Raw genomic sequence first — 19,478 nt, 5'->3', positions numbered from 1 at the left:
TCGAGCTGGGTGTGGGGCTCCATGTGTGGTTGTGCTGAGTGATAACAGCACCTGGAGGGGTTTGTTGCTGGTCACTAGCAAGGCATTGTGAGAGACAGCCCAGACTGGAGAGAGTTCAGGGGCACAGAGGTCCCATAGCCCCAAGTTGCACCCTGGAGATCCTGTCACAATAGTCTTATAATCGCCACCCTCCGCCAGCAGAGAAAAAGAATAATAATATAAATTTTTGTTTGCAGTGTTGTTGTAGGCATGCTGGTCCCAGGATACGAGAGAGACCAGGTGGGTGAGGTAATGGCTTTTATTGGACCAACTTCTGTCAGTGAAAGAGACCAGCTTTCGAGCTACCCAGAGAAGTGATCTGAAGAAGAGCTCTGTGTAAGCTTGAGAGACCGTCTCTACCACCCCACACTGGAACCCATACAGGGTATCATTAAACAGTTACAACCCATACTCAACGGGGACCACATCCTGAAAGAGATCTTTCCCAATCCCCCTCTTCTGGCCTTCAAACAGTCTCCCAACCTCACCCTCAGAAGCAAGCTCCCCACAGACCAGAACCCAGCAACTCAAAGCAGCACCAGATCCTGCCAGAACAACAGATGCAAAATCTGCAGCCATTCTTCTACTGCTACCATGATCGATATCCCCTAAACAGGCCTTTAAAAATCCCTACACATGCCTATCACAACATGTGCTGTACCTCAGCCAGTGGGCTAAATGCCCCAATAACAACTGGGTGGGTGAAACCAGACCATCATTACGCTCTTGAATGAACTCACACAGAAAAACGACCAAAGGCAAAAGCTCCATCTCACCCGGGGGCAAACACTTTTCACAAAACAATCCCTCCACATCTGAACACTCTCCGTCCTCGTCCTCAAAGGAAACCTGCACAGCACCTTCGAAAGATGAGCCTGGGAGCTTAAATTCAAGCCTTTGCTAGACACTAAAAATCATGGTCTTAAAAAAGACACTGGATTTATGGCTTATTAGAACAGTCTGTAACCCACTAGCCCCCCCTTTTTTTGTCCTCTGACTGCAGAGGGGTTTGAACACGTTAACTACTTATGCTAAACAATCCGTTCCACCTTGCGTGAGACTCTGCCCTGAAGAAGCGCTCTGTGTAGCTTGCAAGCTGGTCTCTTTCCACCAACAGAAGCTGGGCCAATAAAAGTTATTACCTCACCCTCCTTGTTTCTCTGCAAGAGGCAGACTTTGAAACGATAGACCCAGCTAGCCAGGCGATCCTGAACTGTCCCTTTCTTCGGATCCGTGCAGAGTGACCTGCTTTGCTCCTCGTTAGACAGAGCCACACTACACCCAGGTCAACTCCACCTCCATATGCTCAGGACGTGACATCAATAGGAAAAAAATATGGGTTGTATACATAGACTGGGCCATTTGGGTGCTAAAGCTTGTCCGAGGCCTTTCCCATGATTCTCTGATACTTTGGAATTAAACTCTACCAGTGCAATAACAGACAATTTACAAAACACACAGCTGTGCTTCACCCCAGGGAAGCACCACATGGCAGAGGCCACTGCCCGGAAGCTGTAGAAACTTCCTGCATATGGATGGTAAAGGGTGAGATGACCCACTTCCCCATATCCGCTCACAGTCTGCCAGTTCTAAGCTGTGTACTCAAAGCCCTGACTCTGTGGGGAGGAAAGGGAAGTGGCTGTACTAGTGAGAGGAATGAGGGCATAATATCTACCCCCTAGGCCTCTTCCCAAGAGAGTGTTAATAGAGGGGAAAGCTGGCCCAGTGGTTAGCATGGTCACCTAGGAGCTAGCAGATGCAGGTGGAATTCCCTGCCCTGCTACTAACTCACTGTGTGATTTTGGACTGATTTCTTTGTGCCTCAGTTTCCCCTCTCTAAAACAAGGAGAACAGCACCTGCCTACCTTATAGGAGTAGCATGAGGTACATTAAAGATTGTGAGGTGTTCAAATACTATGGTAACCGGGGGTGGGCCCACCATACGTGCCTTAATTAGATGATCCAGTTCTCACTTTATTCTGGTGAGGTCGTGCAGTCTATTTCCCTGCCAGCGCAGGATTGTTCCCTAAAATACAGTCCATCCTCCTGCCTAGTTTTGAATGCATAGGGGAGGGGAGAAGCCATCACCTGGGAGAGGAAAGGGAGGAGGCTACATACATCTTGCAGATTTCTTCTGCCTAACATCTCTAACATTTCGCTTGCACAAAGCGATCACTCCACTGTCAGTCCCGGTCCTCAAAGGAAACCTGCACAACACTTTCCAAAGACCAGCTTGGGAGCTTAAATTCATTACTTTGCTAGACCCTAAAAATCCTGGCCGAACCGAGACACTGGATTTCTGGCTTATTACGAGGATCTGTAACCCACTACCCACCTCTTTTTGGCCTAGGACCGCAGAGGTGTAACCGGGCCAATCTACCGCGAATGGTCCCTTACAATACATGCTAACTGCTAATGCCACCTTGCATTTTGCTGTGACGCTGGGAGCTCCTTTCCCAGACCTGCAGAGCTCTGCGGCTCAAAAGCTCCGAAGCTGATTGCTGCAACAGCCTTCTCTCTGGTCATGACAAACACCCTGCTCAGATCCAATCAGAATGCTGCTACAAAGATCATTCTCTTAGCCCGTGGCTTTGACCACGTCAGCCCTCTCTTGGCATCCCTCCACTGCCTCCCCTTCTCGATTGCATCAACTGCCTGTCTTCAGGCCCCTTGAACCCAGTCTGAACCACGCTATGCAATTTGCCCCAGATGGAGTACTTCACTGGAGTTGTTTACCTGTCCTGGGACCTGCAGTAATTACCCCCCACTGATTTTAGTTTCCGGGGAAAGCTGGTAACCCTCCTCCCCCACAGAGCTAGAATACAGTCCCTAACTCACAAGGAGGCGTATAACATGGAAGCATAGACTCACAGAAAGGTAGCGCAGGAAGGGACCTCAAGAGGTCATCAAGTCCAGCCCCCTGTGCTGAGGCAGGATCAAGTAAACCTAGACCATCCCTGACAGGTGTCCAACCTGTTCTTAAAAACCTCCAATGACGGGGATTCCACAACCTCCCTGGGAAGCCTAGTCCAGAGCTTAACTACCCTGAGAGTTAGAAAGTTTTTCCTAATATTGAACCTAAATCTCCCTTCCGGCAGATTGAGCCAATTGTTTCTTGTCCTACCTTCAGTGAATATGAAAAACAACTGATCACCGGCCTCTTTATAACAGCCCTTAATAGAATTTAAATCTGTAATCAGGCCCCACTTCAGTCTTCTTTTCTCACTCAACATGCCAAGCTTTTTTAACCTTTCCTCATAGTTCATTTGATCATTTTTGCTGCTCTCCTCTGGACTCTCTCCTGTTTGTTCACATCTTTCCTAAAGTGTGGTGCCCGGAATTGGACACAGTTCTCCAGCTGGGGCTGCACCAGTCCTGAGCAGAGCAGGACAATCACCTCCCGTGTCTTACATACGACACTCCTGTTAATACACCCCAGAATGAGATCAGCCTTTTTCACAACTGCATCACATTGTTGGCTCATATTCCATTTGTGATCCACTATAGACCCCAGCTTCTTTCCAGCTGTGCCTCTGTCTAGCCGGTTACTCCCCATTTTGTGTGGTCCATTTGACTTTTCCTTCCTAAGGGTGGTACTTTGCACTTGTCTTTATTGAATTTATTGTTGATTTCAGAGCAATTCGCCAATTTGTCCAGGTCGTTTTGACTTCCAATCCTGTCCTCCCAAGACCCTGCAACCTCTCCCAGCCTGGTGTCACCTGCAAATTTTATAAGCGTACTCTCCACTCTATTATCCAAGTCATTCATGAAAACATTGAACAGTATCCAGGACTGACCCCTGTAGGGGGGTCCCTGCGCATAGGTGGTGATGGTCTCCACTAGCATGGAACGAGCCCCCCCCCAAAAAATTGTGGTTATCAGCTCTTAGCTTCTTAAGAAACTCCACATAGTGCCCTCCAGACTCCCGCACCCTGGATCTCTGTGAAAATGGATCAGGCCACTTTGAGGAGCGCATGACAAATATCTGACTGTCTTGAAGAACACCCCACCTCCGCCCCCTTGAGGTGAAGCAATTTCCCACTGAAACAAATGGGAAAGATTTGATTGGGACCTGCAAACATTGGGAACCTTTCCAGCGTCAGGAAGCAACCTGCAGGGCACTGCTTGTTTAAGAACAGAAGGCCATATTGGCTAGTTCTGATCAGACCCCCCCGTTCCCAGTTTGCATACAAGCATGGCATACCGTCTCCCTGGTTTCGTTGGTAAGGAACTTGGCGCATTCGCTGTAATTCGCCCAGGTGCGGTTGTTGCCTGGCACCAGCTCCCAGCTCCCATTCACGTCACACCGCCGATAGGCATGGCCTAACGAAAGGAACGAGAAAACAGACAACATGACGCTTAGCGGATTGCAGTCCTGGCAGAACAGAAGAAGTATCTTTCCCGATGCTTCAACCACAGATTCACACCTGTCCTTATAACTCAGCTACCCATAATCAGCCTGCCCTTATCTGCTCTCTCTGCTGCTTGTCATGGAGCCGTGGGGGAACAGGGGGTAGTTTCAGATCAGCTTAGCCCAGAGGATCTCCCACCGCAACTGAACTTCAAAACCCAGCCATTTGTTCTACACAGAAACTGTCAAATTTAAAGAGGCACCCATCAAACAGTGTAGGTCAAAATACGGGGTTTAAAAAAAGAAAGACAGAAAAATGGTTTTCAAAATGCAATAGCATGGAAACACTTGCATGATTGTTAAAAAAAAGTCATTGAAAAGCAATGGGCTCGTTCAAATGGATCTTTCAACATCTCTAGCCCTTATCACTGTACGATCTTAGCGCCTTCCAATTAGGAATAGATGATTTTTTTTCTTTGTCACACCCGTTACCAAGAGGGAACTCAGATACAGCGCAGAGTAAGTGATTTACCCAAGGTCAGCCAGAGTTCCTGTGGCAAATCCAGGAATAAAACCCAGTGCTCCATCCACTAGACCGTCCTTCTTCCCCTTCCCCGTATCATAAGTGGGCCTTTAAGTGGATGTGCAGAAAAACCTCCCTGGCAGCTGCCGTTCTGGCATAAGGATTCTACACTGGCCCAGCTCCCAGTCTCGGCCACAGTGGGCCTGTGGGAGGGTTGTGGATGTAGTGTACTACACAATGGCTAGTCTCTGCTTCCTGGGAGCCCTGGGAAGCATGCATAAGTTAGAGCAGCCTCGAGGCTGCTCTTATTCACACCAGGGGCCAAGCAGACTCCTGCATAGCCCAGCATGGGGGGAGCACAAAAATGGTTTTACCCACCAACTCCGGTCCTGCGCCCAGCTCAAGTACAGAGAAGCTGAGAAACAAGCACAAGGATTTTTTGTTTTTTAAAAAAATTAGACACAGTATAGCCAAATTGCGGTCTCGGCTCCACCAGTGCGGTGGCTTTGTAATGCGGAATGAGACCGGTGCAGCCACACCAATGTCACAGGGTCACTGCCCTCAGGAGCCGGAGTGGAGCCGCCATCGGTGACGACAATGGGAATTTTCTGTAATACTTTTACGCTCTATCTGTAGGATCCCGCACCCATGCGCGTTGCATCACTACCTTTGGGGATGGGGTGAGAATTAATTCTGTCCTTGCAACATCGGCGATCAGGGCAAAGCGTCTGAGCCACTAAGGCTGAGTGGGCTGGAATCAACACTGGCCCTACCATGTCAAGAGGAACCTTAATAACTGAAGATGAACTCCTAGAGCCAGTTGCTTCTCCCCACTTCCCTGCACGGAAGCAGAACAAAAAGCCCCAAGCTGGAGAACAAGGATTTGAAGGCGTCAGGTGCCTGTGATAAGAACAGGTTCTCTCAACACAGGGGCTCTCACGCGGGACTCAGAGACAAAGGGACACAGAGCTGAGATGGATTCTGCAGCGGTTTGGCTTGGCGGAGCTCTGGCTTCAGCCAATATGAACTCCGCCTTCACCTGTGCTTCTCGGTGCTCACCTAAGTGCTTCCAGATGCTGTAGTCCAGGGGGAGGTGAAAATCTGCAAATACTGACAAGCATTGATCCCTGAAAGGGGTAGAAAGTCCCTGACTGGGAGTCTGCTCTGATGCTGAGACACCAGGATTGCTGGATCCCGAAGGCCTAGTCTAGGAGGCGTTGAGGCCATCTGGCCTACCCTTATGGCAAAATGGGACCCCCTGGGGGGCTGGGGCACTAAAGGGTGACTCCCAGGATACCGTTTAAGGGCCGGGGGGTAAACCTGGGACACCGTTCAAGAAGGGAAAGGCTCCCTAGGCCAACGCCCGGCTCTCTAGTCCTCAGCTACATCCCTTCCCGCTGCAGGCTAAAAGGTTCCCATGGCATTTGGGAAGGAGCTTTATTACCTTTGTGGTTGAAGTCATAGATGTACTCAGGACACGGCATGGCCACCACTTTGCCCGGCACACCTTCGGGCCAGCAGCCAATGCCGTCCCACTCGGGCAGACAGAAACCATCTGCGGGAGAAAAGCGAAAACAAGAGACGTCACTGAGCCTGCAGCATTCAGCAGCTTGCACCGACATAGTCCCCTGGCACCCTCAGAACTGTAGTGTGCCAGCTGCCTCCTGGATATACACTGCCCGGAGAGGCCCTTCTCCCAGCTAGAATTAAGTTCAGGGCACAAATCAGTGCTTTTGGCCCAACCTGGCATTAGGGGCCAGGTATGCTGTATGCAGGTAGTTAATAAAGAGAGCGCCCTCTACTGACAGATAAGAATAAGCAGCATGGTCAAGAACAGCAGTTCTCAACCTGTAGCCCAATTAGCACTCAACTGTGGCCCAGCTGTGTGCTAAAAAAATTCAAAATTTGCAGCTCTGGTCTGGCAGGGGGCAGGGGTGGCTGAGGGGGAGACAGCATCTTTCAGCCGGCATGAGCGCTCCTGCCAGCAGGGGGCTGGTAAATGACGCAGGGGGTGGGAGAGTGGGTCTGTGGGTAGGTTTGTTGCGGGGGCTCTGGGCAATGAGGGAGTGGGGGGAGCTGGGAACTGGAGTTTTGCCGAGGTGTTGCAGCACCCCCATGTTTTAGATAGGGCTCCGCTCCTGGGGTCAGGTTCAGCTGCTGGCTGCCTGGCTCTGTGCGGGAGGGGAGGGGGATCCTGCGGTCCAGCTGCCCGGCCCTGCGGGGGGAGGGGGGGAGTCCTGCTGCCCAGCCCCGCACAGCGGGGTTCGGGGTCCAGGGTCTGGCCCCGCTGCAGGTTCCGCGGTCCATCTGCCCAGTCCCACACGGTGGTTCCGGGTCCCAGCTGCCCGGCCCAGTGTCCAGGGCTCTGCTCCTGGCCCTGCTCTGGGGCAGGGGTGCTGGGCATAGGGGACTCTGGGGAAGTTTGGGAGGGGGGCACTGTGGTTCTCAACCTGCGGCCCACAATGATAAACAGGTTGAGAACCACTGGTCAAGAAGTTAGTAGGTTCGATAAAGCTGCTGTTGTTATGCTCAGCGATTGGCTTCTAGTGCACAGCTCCTGACACCTGCCTGCAGCGGTGGAGTAGATACAACCCATCCCGCTTTGGATTCTTTTCAAAGGGACATGGTCCAGATAAAAGGGCTGCTGTCCAGGTGTTCTCTGTGGGGATTCCCATGACTTTGGAAGCCACTTCCCATGTTTGGTTTGAAATAGTCCTTTAGGGCACGGTGAGCAGCTCGCCTTGTCACCCAGGCATTTGAAAATGGGGCAGGGGAAAGAGATTATAAAGGGTGGGGAATTTAGCAGTGAGAAAGGGGGACCTGAACTTCTCAGGTGCTGTGTTTAGACACAGTAACTCCAAATAGCTCCATTACACCAGCCGCTGGTGGGAAGTTATACTGAGTTATAACACTGCCCCGTAAATACATGTGAGCATTAATTTGGTTGTAACATTCAGGGCAACTAGAGCATATAGACGGGTGCCTTGTTCTAGCATTCATATCAATCCAGAGAAATAGTATTTATACTAAAAATGCTTTGGGGAGTTGCTTACATCTGTCTGCTGGTATCAGTTTACCCAGGTTTTCTAGAAACTGGTGGCTGGATATTAGGGTTCCTTTCAACCAGCCCCACTCCCAGTTAAGTCAGCGGGAGTTTGATATCAATGAGGAAAGATCGGGTCCAGTTTTTGGAAGAAACTAAATTTCATATCCCTCACACTCCTAATCTATAGTTGAAGTCTGTCATCCTGCAGCCATCATAAAGGGTTCAGAGGACACCTATACAGATGGAATAGGGGTAGTTAAAAATAGGGGGGAGGAGTAACCCCTCAAAAAATTTCTTCCCTCTACCCCCTTTCTTTTTGGAATTTATTTTGAAAACTCAATTCTGAATATTCATCTCAATGTTCATCCTATTTTTTTTATTTTGAAATTTATCAAAACTTGAAACAATCTGACCCACTCTAATGGTGAGTTTCAGAGTAGCAGCCGTGTTAGTCTGTATCCGCAAAAAGAACAGGAGTACTTGTGGCACCTTAGAGACTAAATTTGTTAGTCTCTAAGGTGCCACAAGTACTCCTGTTCTTCTAATGGTGAGACTATCCAGAGCTTCAGTAGCAAGGGCTGGAAAAGAACAACACAACACAACTTCCTCCACAGTTCTGGAAGGGCTCTGGGCCCGGATCTTCAAAGGTATTTCAGTGCCTCGATACCTTTGAGGATCTGGACCACAAATCCTCATGCTTCAGGGCAGAAGCCAAACTATAGGCTAATGGGGGTCAGGAAAACACTTTGCTTGGAGGCAGATGATCACAGAACTGCTTACTGCTGGGTTCTTACACCTTCCTCCGAAGCAGCTGGAACTGGCCACTGCCAGAGACAGGACACATGACTAGGTGGACAACTGGTCAGCTCTGGTGTAGCACTTTCTATGTTCTTTTGTTTCTAATCACCTGTTGGTACAAGCAACACCTGATGAAGCCAACTGCTGTCCATGCTCAAAACTGCCCAACCTATCCTCTGATGAGTGGGACTGCCATGGTAATTGACCTAGGCTACAGCTGTACTACAGAGCTTGCACCAATGCGTCTGCACTGCTGTAGTGATGCTAGTGCAGATGCCCTAAGCTGACGGGAGAGAACTCTCTCGTCAACTTAATTACTCCAGCCCCCGCGAGCAGCGGTAATTACATCGGCGGGAGAAGGTGTCCCCTGACCTCGCGCTGTCCACACCAGCGCTTAGGTCGGTATAATTTACATCACTCAGGGGAGTGACTTATTCTCACCTCTAAGGGCACGTCTACACTACCCGCAGGACTGGCGGGTAACAATCGATCTATCAGGGGTCGATTTATCGCGTCTAGTCTAGACGCGATAAATCGATCCCCAAGCGCTCTCCCGTTGACTCCGGTACTCCACCGCCGTGAGAGGCGCAAGTGGAGTCGACGGGGGAGTGGCAGCAGTCGACTCAGCGCCGTGAAGACGCCGCGGTAAGTCGATCTAAATATGTCGACTTCAGCTACGCTATTCCCGTAGCTGAAGTTGCGTATCTTAGGTCGATCCCGCCCCCCCAGTGTAGATCAGAGCTTAGTGACATCACTTGTGCTGCCTTAAGATGGAGTGTAGACATAGCTCTAGTTTTCAGCATTCCCTTGAAAGTAGGGATGAAAACCAGTCAGAATCTCCTAGTCTATCCAAAACTGGCTTGCAGCAATATATGGTATGTAAGGACTCAATCCTGCAAAGTGCTGAGCTCTCTGCGCCAGTCCAACAAAGTGCTTAAATATGTGCTTAATTTGAAGTACCTGAGTAGTCCCATTAACTTCCGTGGGACTGTGTTCATGCTTAGAATTAAGCACTTGCTTAAATACTTTGCTGGGTTGGACCAGCTGGGCCAGACTGCTCAGAACCTTTCAGGATCATGCCCCAAGAACCCATTTGAAAGGAAAACAAATGCAGACAGACACACACAGACGGGCCCCACTCTGTTTTAATTTCAGAGTTGCAGGAGGCAGCTTTCCCCTCTTTAGCCATTACTGCACTGCCGACTGATACTCCCAGCTAGATTCTCAGTACCGTATGCAGTGTCTGGTCTAAAGGCACTCTCCAGCAATGAAAACAGAATGGAATACAGCACGTTCTTCTCATCTGTGATAGCGTTCCATTATTAAAGACACAACAAATGTTCCAAGATCACAGAGATGATGTTCTTCCATTAACATCAAAGCTAGGCCATCAACAGTCTTTCAGTCATTCAAGTAATTTAGTCTTTGTAATGCATACACTTTCGTATGATTAAAGAACAACTCAGGATTCCTTAAAAAAAGTATCTTAGATAATTTTCTCCCCTTTGGGTTTAGGGATGACAGAGCATGATTCAATATGCTGGTAATTTAGGGCATACAATGACACACAATTTAACAATTGATTTCTTATCTTTAATTTAGTGCTGATGAAAGACGGCAGATTGGCAGCAATAGGAAACTGAAGTCCCAGTATAGAGTGAGTAGGTGTCTCCAGCACTGGCATGACATGCAGAAAGCAGAGATCTATATCCCATTGGGCCGAGTTAAAGAGAGAATGGGTATATATACCCAATTTCCATTACTTGTACCTAGGCTGGCAGAATTAGCTTTTTATCAGTCCATGTTGATTTCACTGCACACACACAAACCAACTCAATTTTTTTTCCATCACCAATAATCGAAATTTACAGATAGGCAAAGTAAGAAAAATGCTGCTCATTGACGTTTGGTTGAAGGATATTTACTTTGCATATTTTGACATGTGATATTGACAATTTGTGCTGTACCGGTTAGAAAGCTTCCACGTTTTTGACTCTCAACGTCTGCAGTCATTAAATAATGATTGTGTCTGCCCCCCTTTAATGTCCCCAAAGTGTGAAAATTGAAATTGATAAAAAGAGGAAAAACCAGCTGAAAACCCCAACTGTGAAAATTGAAATGAAAAAGAATTTAAAAATGCTTTACAATAAACATAGAAATTATTCACTGAAATGATAAAAAAATATAAATCAAATTCTACCAAGCCTCATTGTACTGCACTTTCTCTTCTAACATTTGTCTTCAGCGGTAGCTCCTCACTTTGTGCATGGAAGGAAAATCGATGCTTCCAAACTAGCGAGGTGTGCAATTATTTCCCAGCTAGTGTGTTCAACAGAAATGCTGGAGACTGATGAGGCTAACGCACAGTAATCAGACTATCGAACTGGGAGTCAGGACTCCTGGGTTCTGTTGCCTCTGACTTGCTGCAATTTTCAATTAAGTAACTGAGAGACCAAGGCCCAGATGCAACAAAAGGTATTTAGGCTCCGAATGCCCATTGGTTTCAGTGGCCATTAGGGGTCTAAATACCTGTGTGGATCTGGGCCCAAACCAGCTGCCATTGAAATCAATTAAAAGATTCCTGCTGACTTTCAAGGAAGTTGGATCACACCCTAGCTCTATGCCTCAGTTTGTCCATCTGTGACATGGATACAATAATACTTCGGTCCCGCACTGATGTTTGGAGTTTATGAAGCCGTGTTTCTGAAGGGATTTGAGAATTTTGAACAAACAGTACTAAATAGTGCAAAGTATTTTCATCGTCTTTAGAAGCATCTGTCAAAATTAATGAAAAGTTGAATTAAATTATTCCTCTACACTTATTGACAACAGGAAGTGCCTGAATACACTCAGGAAATATTTTTAATACAGAAACATCAAACATGCCTGACCTAAGTAACTGCATGATGTTATTATCGGAACCTTTGCCTTACCTGTCCCCATTAGACTTTTGTTAGTTTAATACCCGCGTCTGTCTCGGGTGACATTTAGGAGCAGTTTCTGACCCTCACTAAAACTTTTGTTTTATTGTGGCTTTGTTGTGCAGATGAAATGTGCTATATAAGAGCTAGGTATTATTAATTATTATCGTTGTTGTTGTTTTGTAAAGCAATTCACACAAGAGCTGGTTAAAATAATGGACGAAAAAAATTCACAAAATGTTTCAAAAGTTTTTTTCATTTTGCAGGGTTCAAAAGGGACCATTTTTTTTGTTTGTTTTTGTTTTTTTTCTACCACTTTCCCTCCCTCCCAGCATTTTTTTTGTTTTGTTTATCATTTACATTTTTTTTGTTTTCCCTCCCCCTTCTTCTTTCCTCTTTTACCAGTCATTTAAAAAATGATTTTAAAAAAAGACAGAAAAGAGAGAGAATGAATTGAAAAATGATAAATAACAAACATTGAAAAACATAAAAAAATCATAAGCCGACAATTTTTCACGACAAGTTTTTTAAAAGACCATTTCTCAGCTGGAGAATTTTTCATTAAAAAGTTTCAACCTGCTTTCGGGCACTGCAAAATATAAATGCTAGTTTTCCTAAGACATCTCATTTTTCTGATCCACTGTAAAATACTGAATACAGATAACCAGAGGGGATCCGCTTTATTGTAACTGACCAGGTAAAAGCTTATGAGGATTTTTCTTTTCAACAAAGAGAATGTAGGTTTAGGACTTCAACAAGCTGCTTGCATCACTCTGAGCAGCAGTGTAGAGAGGGGATAAGAATATATTTGAGTACATATACCTGCATGCATGTTATGTCAGTGTCAGAGGGCCTAAAAGGAGCTTTTCCCAGAATAAACAGGATGCAATTAAAATATAACTCACAACAAACTGTATAACCTCCAGAGAAAACAGGAATAAATACGCAGGGTATATATGTTATACAAATAACCCACACACCTCCTGGGTGTGGTGCTCTGTCCCATGTAGTGGCACCGAGACCACTTAGGCCTGGTCTACACTGGGGGGGGGGATCGATCTAAGATATGCAACTTCAGCTACGAGAATAGTGTAGCTGAAGTTGACGTATCTTAGTTCGACTTACCTCACATCCTCATGGTGCGGGATCGACGGCCGCGGCTCCCCCGTCGACTCCGCTTCCACCTCTCACCGAGCTGGAGTTCAGCAGTCGATGGGAGAGCGATCGGGGATCAATTTATCGCGTCTACGCTACACACAATAAATCGATCCCCGATAGATCGATCGCTACCCGCCGATCCGGCGGGTAGTGTAGACGTACCCTTAGAGATTAACGAGTCAACTACACCCTTAGCTAACAGCCAAATGGCTCATGCAGTAGTGCCTTATGCACTAAGCTTCAGAAGTCCCTGGTTCAATCCTGCTTGCCGACAACCAGGGTCTGTTGGTGTTACATACATATAAGGGCAAGTACATAGACCCAGACACATAGGTATATACACACGTGTATATAATATATACATACACTGAATGTGGGTTATGTCCAGGGCCGGCTTTAGCAAGTGCAGGGCCCAATTCGTAAGCCTTGTACTCACTGGGCAGTGCTCCGAGTCTTCAGCAGCACTTTGGATTGTTGGGCTCCAGCTGGCGCTCTGACCAGGAAGTGGCACCGCGGGACCTGCCAGGCACAGGGCTTGCTGTGCTCAGGCCGGGGGAGCGGGGCCGTGGGGCTTGCTGTGCTCAGGCCGGGGGAGCAGGGCCCTCTTAGGTGTGTGGCCTGATTCTGGGTAATCGGTGGAATCGGCCTAAAGCCAGCCCTGGTCATGTCAGCTAGTGAAAATCAGTGCAGCTCCATTGACTCCAACAGATCGATGCCAATTTGCACCCGCTGTGAATTGTTTTAATAGGGAGGTAGGGGATTTGGTTAAAGATTCATGCGGTAAAATGGTGTGTCAGAACATTTCTCTGCTGAAAAAAAAATCTTTGCTGAGCCTTTCCCCCAGCCTCCTGGAAGTCAGGCAGGGAGACAACTCCAGGGGACGTGCAGGAACTGTTGGGTTGGAGCTTTACACACACACTATAAAAATTATAAACAGCCCGGGTAAACACTAAGCCCCAACGCCTGCTTTTCCACAGGGTGTGGGCTGAGCGGTTCTGACAGCTTTACAGAGGCTTCCCATTCTGGATGCTAGACCGGGGGTGGGAGGATGCAGATGCGTGAGGATGCTGCACTATCTTTGGGGACGTTTGTTCCTTCTCATACCTGACCCTGGTGTCTGTCTCTTTCCCTGCTTCAGCTGAGCAAGGGCTCGGGTGAGCACACTAGCAGCGCTTATCTAGGGTACATGTGGATCAGCGATCTCTACTGGATCGCATGGCAAACACATTTGCATGTGTGCAACCACGTTCCCCTCTAGGGGCTGCTACAACCAATTAGCTCGAAGGATCGGGACCCGAGTTTCAGGAGTAAGAAATCCCAGGCTCTATCCTGCCTAAACTCTTGGGAACTCATCAGTAACCTCTGTGGCCAATTCAGCTGTATAGCTGATCCAGCCAGAACTCCCAGTGCGTCTTCCCTCCAAAGGAGGATACCAAATACATAGAATCAGACCAGTGATCCATATGTGGCCAGGACTGATGCTTCAGAGAAGATGCAAAAGAACCCAACCGTGAGCAGATGTGGGACCATTTGCCCCCCACAGCAGGCAGGGCCAGCTTTAGGGCGATTCCCCCGATTCCTGGGAATCGGGCCCTGCGCCTAAGAGGGGCCCGCAGCGTCCAGAAGAGGGGCCCCACACCCTCCGCCGAAGTGCCACCGGAATCAGCGGCAACCGATTGAGCTGCCACCGAATTGCCGCCGTCTTCGGCGGCATTTCGGCGGCAGGTCTTTCGAATCGGGCCCTGCACGTCCTAAAGCCGGCCCTGACGGCAGGTCTCATCCTCGTTTCTAACAACCAGAGAGTGGCTGAAGTTCACATAGGGAGACAAGAATTGAACTAGGGCCTTCCCCGTCCAGTTCCTTAACCAAAGTCCTAACCGCTACTCCTAGAACGAGGCTTTGCCAATCCGCAGGCCTCCTTCCAGCTGTGCAAGGAAACAACAGCCCATTGGACAGGCTCACGAGCTGCCCCGCCAACGCACAAGTGACCCGACGGAAGGGGACAAGCCAGCGATGGCCTCCGACAACTCAGACTGTTTTCCCGAGGGAGTCGTGCGGCTTCCAAGATGCCGCCTTTTGCCTACAGAAAGGTTCCTGTGTCTCCCCCATTTCCCTCCCATCCTACGAGCCGAGCGTTATGTTGTTTTCAGTCCTCTCTCCCCTCCGGAAGGCTCGTCCCAGCACTGCCAGTGTCAACGCCACCCTCCTCCAGCTCTCCTGGCTTCCCAAATAACTCCTCCAGCCCACAGCAGCACCGTGTCCATTGCCCCTGCCGCAATAACAAGTCAAAGCAGGCACTCAATGAAGAGACACCCAGCAGGGAGAGGTAGATGTGGGGCTCCAGAGACTCGGCTTTTCGTCTGCCTGGCCTGCGTTTGGGTGCGTTTGGGAGGTGCTTCAGCCCTGAATGTTTCCCTCGGAGTCACCTTAGAGCTTATTAAGGGGAGTCCCTAAGAGGAGGGGCTGAGGACAGGCCTTGCATGAATTTTTTACACCCCCGTTAGCCCCCGTGGGCTTAATTCTTGCCTGACCAGCTCCGCTCTAGTCCAGTTCCGGACCAAACATTGCTGCGCCAGGACACCTCAACCCCGACCCGCTGGCATCCTTGGGCCTTGCTCAGTCCCAACCTGAAATGCTCTCTGCTCTACCTGCCTTTGCATGCCTTGGCCAATGCACCCACAAACATCCTTCCCTGAACCCTTCAGCAGAGCCGCTCCCCGCCCACTGGCCTGCCTCAGTTTCCCTGCTGCTCAGCAGTCTCCCTCTGGCTAAGAAGTAAGCAGAGACCAACCAGACCCAAACTAGCCCTTCACTCCTTGGGTGCAGAGATCCATATACAGTCCTTGCCCTTCCCAAGCCACAGATCCTTCTCTAGGTCCAGGCAACCTTCATCCCTTGGTCCCATGAATTCACAACAGTCCCTTCACCCCAGGGACATCAGCTCAATGCCTCAAGGTAGCTCAGCAGAGGCACTGAGACGCTCAGGCCCTCTCTCTACCACAGGCTCTAGCCCTGAACCCCTAAACGGTGAAGTAGCCACCTCCTCCAGCTTCACGTATTGATATTTCTTGCTCTCCTTGGGCTGCTTCTTTCTGTGGCTGTCCTGCCTTCCAGCCCTTCCTGGCTCCTTGTCCCTGGAAGCCCCCTTCCCATCAGATGCTACCCAGATCCCCCAAATACACACACACACAATTTTGAAAAGAGAAGGTGCTCGGGGATTTGTAAATGCACAACCTAACTGCGAGAGGTTAGCAGGGCCTGACTAAAGTGTGCGGCATGCACGGCTGAGAGGCAGCGGGGGTGGTAACAGAGCAGGAGTCAGGACCCCTGGGTTCTATTCCAGTCTCTGCTATGTGACCTTGGTCAAGTCGCTGTAACCTGCTCACCCTTTGTCTGTCTTGGGTACTTAGACTGTTGCCTCTTTGGGTCAGGGACTGTCTCTTCCTATTTGTATGTACAGCACCTAGCACAATGGGGCCTCTAAGGATGACGCTGGAATTGTGATTGATTACAACAGTCTGTAACCACTAACCCCTCTTTTTGTCCTATGACTGCAGAGGTGTTAATAGGCCATTCTACCTTGAATGGTCCCTTACAAAATGGAATAACTACTTATGCTCAACAATAGGGTTGTCACCTTTCTAATTTCTAGTATCCAGACCCGCCCTGAGACCCCGCCCATGCCCCACTTCTTCCCCCCAAGGCCCCGCCCCTGCTTCGCCTCTTTCCTTGAGGGCCCACCCCTTCACTTCTTTTCCTCCCAGGCTCCTCCCCCTTCTCTGCCTCTCCCCCCAAGGCTCCGCCCCTGCTCCATCTCTTCCCCCAAGGCCCCGCCCCTGTCTCTCCTCTCCTCTTCTCTACCCCTCCTCGGTCACTGGATCATCTCCATCTCCATCTCCATCTCCCTCCCCACCCCCAGCTGGGCTCCCTCTGTGCCAGGGCTGGGCTGGAACCTGCTGCAGCCTGACAAGGAACTTGCCAGTAGGTAGGAGGCAGCCCCGGCTGAGCAGGGCATGGCATGGGTTAATGACCTGGTGCCTCTCCCCTGTCCTGCGGAGACCTGGCTTTTGCATTTTGCTGTGATGCCCCGAGTACCTCTCCCAGCCCTGAAGAGGAGCTCTGTGTAGCTCGGAAGTGAGTCTCTCTCATCACCAGAAGTTGGTCCAGTGAAAGCTATTACCTCCCACACCTTATCTCTCCAATATCCTGGGACCGACACAGCCACAACTACACTGCACGCAATCGAAGAAATACCTCCTCTGAGGCCGTGGCTGCAAAACCTTTCGTAATCCAAAACGCCGCACTAAAGCTGAGAGCCCCCTGGCGAAAGGGCCTCACCGAACGCCCTGATGAACCCAGAAGGCTCGGCACTGTGGGGCGGGGGGCACCGCTGAACCCAGAACAGCCAGGGAGGGAGGGGGTCTTTGCGGAGACGCCCTCACGAAGATGACCGCAGAGAGACAATTGCACGCTGAAGGCTTCACGTTTCCGCTGCTCAGGGTGCGTCCACCGAGGGATGTGCTCACTTGCCTTCTAGATTTCCTACCCCACCCCCCTCCGTTCTTTGTGCGAGCGTCGCATACATGTGGAGAACACATTAAAACCATCTGCGCGGCGGCTTGGCAGTGGGAAAAATGCAAACAAGGGCTCGAGGTGTTTATCTAGGGGTATGGAATATAAATCAGCCCGAGTTATTCTGGCACCGCGCTAGGCACCAGGGAGACCGCATCTGGAATACGGTGTCCAATTGTGGTCACTCTATTACGGGAAGGACATTCAGCGGATTGGAAACGGGCAGGGAGGAGCAACCCAACAAAATGACCCGGGCCTTAGGGAGGGGGGTCCGGGTGGGATGTGCATCTGTACGGGGGTGTTTGTCTGGGCCTGCAGCTGCATTGCCAGCTGTGTGTGTCTGGGAATAGGTGTCGGTTTGAAGGGGGGGAGTGTGCGGATGAGTGTACTTGGGCACACGTCTGGGCTGGCTCTGTGTTTGCGCTGAGTGCTATGGGACGGGGGTCCGTTTGGGTGAGTGTGTGTGACTGTATATCCGGGCGAGCGTGCGTGTGAGCGCGCTCACACCTGTGTCTCTGGACACGTGCCGGTCTCTGCCTGTCTCTGCGTCTTTCTGCGTGCTGCAGAGCCTAGCACGCTGGGAAAAAAGCCTCACCCACGTTGTTCAGTCTGGCAACTTTATGCTTTCTAGTGAATCGCGGACAGCACAGGAGAGCACAGATCACATAAAACATCCTAAACACGGTGTCCCTCGCTGGCTCACCCTTCTCTTGGGAGCTCGTCCGTGTTCTATCAGGCAGGCTGGGTGGTCCTGCGCCCCATTGCCTACCCTGCCCCCGCAGCAGCCTCCCTCATCTTAATCTGGTGCAAGATGGCTCACTTTTCCCAGTTCCCTTGATAGACTCCCACTGGGATCACTTGTTTCTTTTGTTCTCCTCCTGGTAACTTTCCATTACTTCCAAGCCCTGCTCCCTTCAGACAAAAGGAGGAAGTGTCTTCTCCCAACTAGGGCAAATCCATTGTCCCAAGGTGGCTCACTTTGAATAGACATCGCTGCGTGCTGATCACTCACCATTGACACTGAGCTGGCAGACACCCGACACATGATACAGTGATTTCATGAGACCATTTCATAAAATCATCCCCAGTTGGGAAGTGGGCCAGACAGAACCCCCAACTAGTCACAGCGCGTCCCTCCATCAAGCTGTAATAGTGTCTGTGTCTCTCGGTCTGTGTCGGTGGGCGGGAATACCCGTCTGTGTCACCGGGTGTATCTGTGAGCCAGGAGGCATGCGTGTGCCTGTGCCCGCGTCTCTCGGGGGTGCATTGCTGTCTGGGGGTCTCCATCAGTCTGGTGCGAGCATGTCGGCCTTTGCGTCACGCGCCCTGGCTGGTCGCCTCCATGTCTGGAGCACAGTGCCAGGCAGTGGGTGAACCGTGCTCAATGGGCCACGTGCCTCTACCCAAAAGGCCCTGCAGGTCGCAGGCGAAAGTGAGCATAGCCTGGCACAGAAGGCTGTGAAGAGAGCAGGTGACCCACATGGTGCAAATCAGTTTGCGAGAGAACAGGAGGGTCGGTGGGTTATGGAACTAAAAGTAGCAGTGTAGACCTGCTTGCTCAGGCTCTGTGACCTGGCAAGGGGGGTAGGTCTCAAAGCCCGTGAGCAGGAGCATCCACGCTTGCTATTTTAGCCCTGAAGCACTGGAATGGGTTACCTAGGGAGGGGGAAGGCTAGCTCAGTGGTTTGAGCATTGGCCTGCTAAACCCCCGGTTGTAAGTTCAATCCTTAAGGCGGCCACTTAGGAATCTGGGGCAAAATCAGTACTTGGTCCTGCTAGTGAAGGCAGAGGGCTGGACTTGATGACCTTTGAAGGTCCCTTCTAGTTCTATGAGACAGGATATCTCAATTAATTTAATTTCCTTAGAGGTTTTTAAGGTCAGGCTTGACAAAGCCCTGGCTGGGATGATTTAGTTGGGGAAGGTCCTTTCATGGATTGAGAACTGGTTAAAAGACAGGGAACAAAGGGTAGGAATTAACGGTAAATTCCCAGAATGGAGAGGGGTAACTAGTGGTGTTCCCCAAGGGTCAGTCCTAGGGCCAATCCTATTCAACTTATTCATAAATGATC

General features: G+C 49.9%; 1 protein-coding gene across 1 annotated transcript in view; it reads right to left on the bottom strand.

Moving 5' to 3' along the window:
* The window catches only part of PTH1R (parathyroid hormone 1 receptor), a 173,417-nt gene that overhangs the window by 44,706 nt on the left and 109,233 nt on the right, over positions 1–19,478 (bottom strand). Inside the window, exons 3-4 of the mRNA XM_065399658.1 lie at positions 6,358–6,468; positions 4,244–4,362 (exon numbers count right to left, since the gene is read on the bottom strand). Of these exons, the coding sequence (XP_065255730.1) occupies positions 4,244–4,362; positions 6,358–6,468 (230 nt within the window). The remainder of the gene's footprint in view (positions 1–4,243; positions 4,363–6,357; positions 6,469–19,478) is intronic.

Source organism: Emys orbicularis, chromosome 2 (genome assembly GCF_028017835.1).
Source record: "Emys orbicularis isolate rEmyOrb1 chromosome 2, rEmyOrb1.hap1, whole genome shotgun sequence".
In the NCBI taxonomy this organism is placed as follows: Eukaryota; Metazoa; Chordata; order Testudines; family Emydidae; genus Emys; species Emys orbicularis.
The sequence above is the reverse complement of the archived record's forward strand: the minus strand, read 5'-3'. Positions and strand labels throughout refer to the sequence as shown.